General features: G+C 54.2%; 1 protein-coding gene across 1 annotated transcript in view; it reads right to left on the bottom strand.

The window, feature by feature from the left end:
• SLC38A10 (solute carrier family 38, member 10) overlaps window positions 1–3,571 on the bottom strand; it is a gene marked incomplete at its 5' end in the record, with an annotated part of 35,333 nt that extends 31,762 nt beyond the window's left edge. Inside the window, one exon of the mRNA XM_009995169.1 lies at window positions 3,454–3,571. Within this exon, the coding sequence (XP_009993471.1) occupies window positions 3,454–3,571 (118 nt within the window). The remainder of the gene's footprint in view (window positions 1–3,453) is intronic.
• Window positions 3,572–4,044: the final 473 nt, after the last annotated feature.

Raw genomic sequence — 4,044 nt, 5'->3', positions numbered from 1 at the left:
AAAAGCGTGTTTTTTTTTTTTTTTTTTTTCCCCCTTTATTTAAAAAAAAAAAAACCCCAGCAGTGGTGTGAAGGAGCAGCCACACATGGCAACCATTATAGGAGAGTCAGCGCGGAAGAGAAAATATGCCTGGAGAAGATGCTGTGTGGCAAAAAAGTTACTGCAGTGCAAAATTTCAATCAAACTCTCGTTTTTATTTTTATCTTCCCACTCTAACTGAGCCGCCTGACGCTGCTGGATGGGAGAGCTGAGCCAGTGCCCAGAACGTTCAATCCCATACCCAGAATACCCAGTGCTCACAACCCACACCAAAGGGCAGCTGCCAAGAGTCTTCTTTTTCTTCCCCCCGCCCCTTCCCATACTTGGGTTGTAGCTAGAAAACGATCACTAGTCTTTAAATCATTGTGTTTTTTCTTAAAAAGTAAAAGCCAAGAAAACTCTGCTTGTATTTTTAGCTCTGACTGGGTAGAATGGGAATGGAGCCCTCTGGTTCCAAGCACAGACCACACTGCCCGATCCTGCCAGTCCAACATGCAAACCACCACCCTGGACTCCCCTCTGGCTCCTCTCAAGGTCCAGCACACATTCCTGGAGGCTGCCAGGAAACAAACTCCCTTTGCTTCTGGAAGCATCTTCTGCTATTTTAAATATTAACTTACAAACTCAGATTTCTTTGGACTCTGCTTAAGCTAAAAATTAAGGAAACAAGATGTTCTCCCACAGAATGAGAGAGAGAAAAAAAAAGCATGGCAGAAAAATAAACTGGAGCTGGGATGTGGGGTAGCACTGAAAATAGGTGCTGGCTGGGTGACAGAGCTGGGGGAACAGCAGGAGCACTGCCCGGGCAGGGAGCAGCCACCCTGCTCCAGCCTCCAGCTCCCACTTCCCCTGGGACCTCACAAGGATCAGAGGAAAAGGGAACAGTCCTTGGGGGGTTTAGTCACACAGAAAAGGGACAGGATGCAAACCACCACCCTGGACTCCCCTCTGGCTCCTCTCAAGGTCCAGCACACATTCCTGGAGGCTGCCAGGAAACAAACTCCCTTTGCTTCTGGAAGCATCTTCTGCTATTTTAAATATTAACTTACAAACTCAGATTTCTTTGGACTCTGCTTAAGCTAAAAATTAAGGAAACAAGATGTTCTCCCACAGAATGAGAGAGAGAAAAAAAAAGCATGGCAGAAAAATAAACTGGAGCTGGGATGTGGGGTAGCACTGAAAATAGGTGCTGGCTGGGTGACAGAGCTGGGGGAACAGCAGGAGCACTGCCCGGGCAGGGAGCAGCCACCCTGCTCCAGCCTCCAGCTCCCACTTCCCCTGGGACCTCACAAGGATCAGAGGAAAAGGGAACAGTCCTTGGGGGGTTCAGTCACACAGAAAAGGGACAGGGAGGAGGGAGAGATAAAAAACATCCTTCCTGGAGAGCAGGTCATTTGGGAGCCAACCTCCAGAAGCAGGGCTGGCACAGGGCTCCTGGAGCTCCTGCCCCCCTTGGCTCCAAGGTGGGGCCTCAGGTAACAGCTCTGGATGCTGAGAAACAACCAGTCTCCTTGGCCACCCTGTTCTGATGAGAACAAGCCTTCAACCATCCCCACCTGGGGACGCTGGAAATACCGGACCCTTTATCTTTCCAAGGAGGAGGGAGATGATGATTGTAAAACAATCTGTGCAGCCCAACTCCTCTGCAGTGGGATCTGCAGACGCCAGAGGAGCTGGGCTGAGCTCAGTCTGCTCAGCCACTAAAGTCAGCGTGGTTACCAGAGGGACAACCCGTGTCCCAGGGCTTTTCTCCACAGGGAGTAGAGCCAAGCTGCTCCCAGGGCTGGGCCCCAGCATGGGCACTCTGCAGGGACCTGTAAGGGGAGGCATGAACTCATCTCCCAGCTAAAATCCATTTGGGAACTGCATCCCTCTTCCCTTTTTGTCCACACATCCACCTTCCTTCCATGCAGGTCAGGAGAACAGGAATAAAGAGCAAAAGATTTTCAGTGCTCCAGCCCTTGGGGCACGAGGTGCTGCCAAGTGAGGCACCCAGACTCAGGATCCCCCCCCCCGGGGCTCAGGATCCCCCCTGGCTCCCCAGGGGCTCCGGGTGCTGCTCCGGAAGGCAGTGCCTGCCTCAAGTGCATTTGCAAAACTCCCTGACATCCTGCAGTGCTGCCAAAGGCTCCCACAGAATCAGCTGCAGGGGCTGCCAGGCTCTCTCACAGATGTACCCAGGCACCAGTCCCCAGTGACAAAGGCTGCCTGTGTGGAGCTGCTCGACCTTGATCCATTAGGATGTGTTCTAGGAGCGCTGCCTTTCCTCCGGGGGCTGTCCCTGCTGGTGGCACCTCTCCCAGCACCAGGCTCTGTGTGCCAGGAAGCTCAGCAGCATCACTGGCCCTCTGTGTCCTGCAGCCCTTGGCTTCAGGCAGCTGAGGATCCCTTCTTCCCAGGAGACGCTCCAAGGTGGAAGGGACTTGCTGTACTCCGGGAAAGGGGCAGACAAAGATGTGCTCTGAGGGGGCTGGGGATCAGTCAGATGCTACCTGGGGGCTCCTCTTTTCCTCCTAGACCACAGAACTTTTCCACCTTTCCCATTTCCAGAAGATAAAGCTTGGCAGAAGCCAAGAGGTGCAGCTGGGCAGTGGCACCTCAGGCATTCTGAGGATGGAGGGAACCCACCAGGCCCCAGCCCGGCCAGCTGGAGCTCTGCTGCTGAGGGCAAGGCCAGTCAGCTCCCTCCATCCCCCAGGAACCAGGGAAATGGGAGTCAAAGACAACTTTTCCTGCTGTTTCCTATGCCAAGACAAAGACTGGCACTCAACCAACTCCTGCTGCCCCCCAGGCTGCTCAAAATCAGCAGAGCTCACCAGCCTGGTGCTTGTGGAGGAGGAGGAGGCAGAGGAGCCAGGCCCTGCCCACAGCCCCCGTGGAACCACCACGCAGATGTTTTTATTTTCCTGGCCACTGTGCTCCTCCTGCTCTGCTTCCCCTCCTGCTCTGCCATGTCCCAGCAGCCCCAGCTCTGCCCCGCTGGCCCCTGGCAGGACCCGCTGTCCTCGGCAGCGCGCTGGGTGGGGAGAGGCTGGTGGTTTTCATCCCCAGGCCCATAATTGACACCAGACACCCGCCAGCTCCCGAAAACTTGGGATTTGATCAGTCAGAGCTGCATCTCCTCCCCTGCCCTGCAGAGCCAAAACAATTCTGGGCTGATTAACTTCAGTGTCAGGAGCAGAATGAAACCCTGGCGTTCCCCCGGGGCCGGGGGGGAGGGGCTGACAGAGGGAAATGAGGCAAATTGAAAACTACACCAAGAAACCGTTTGCTGTTCCAACAATATCAGTAGGAAAGTTGTAAATTGAGAGGTCAGAGTAAAACCACAGTTCAAAAAGAAACACAAAAAAACCCCAACAAACCAACCAAAAATAACCCCAAGCAAACAACAACCCCAGGGCTGGGAGTTCTCACCCAGGCCGGGGTAGGTCCTGCGCTTGCTGAGATTGGCCGATTTCACCAGGAACATGCAGGACTGATGAGTCATCCAGGAGCAGAAAACGAGGAGCAGAGCTCCCAGGACAATGCCACACTGGAACAGGAGAGGAGACAAGGGGGAGATGAAAGCAACAGGCGGTTTGGTCTGAAACGCCCTCGGGCTCCCCCACCCTCCCCCAGCCACACGTTGCTTGTTCCAGCTCCATTTTAATCTCTCCCAAGGAGGAGCTGGAGCAGCTGCCCCGTTTCCCACACCTTCCAGATGCACCGGCTGCAGTGCCCTGGAGTCAACTGGGAGCTGCTGGTGGAGCAGAACTCCCACAGCTCCATCCCTCCCCATGTCCTCTGCAGGTTCAGAGAGCAAGGACAGACCCCCAGGGAGACCCTCCTGCCTCAGGCTGCAAACTCTGCTGCAAAATTGTTTAACAAGAATTATTTGATAGCACCAACCCATCACCCAGCTCACCACTTGCAGCAGGGGTTGGTGAACACTAGACACTTTCTAAGCAGGCGACTTGACACAGACACAAATGGTGCCAGATCTGAACCAAACCCATCCTTTTCCCA

Source organism: Chaetura pelagica, unplaced genomic scaffold, assembly GCF_000747805.2.
Source record: "Chaetura pelagica isolate M959 unplaced genomic scaffold, ChaPel_1.0 scaffold1453, whole genome shotgun sequence".
Classification (NCBI taxonomy): domain Eukaryota; kingdom Metazoa; phylum Chordata; class Aves; order Apodiformes; family Apodidae; genus Chaetura; species Chaetura pelagica.
This window is presented reverse-complemented; position numbering and strand designations above follow the sequence as displayed.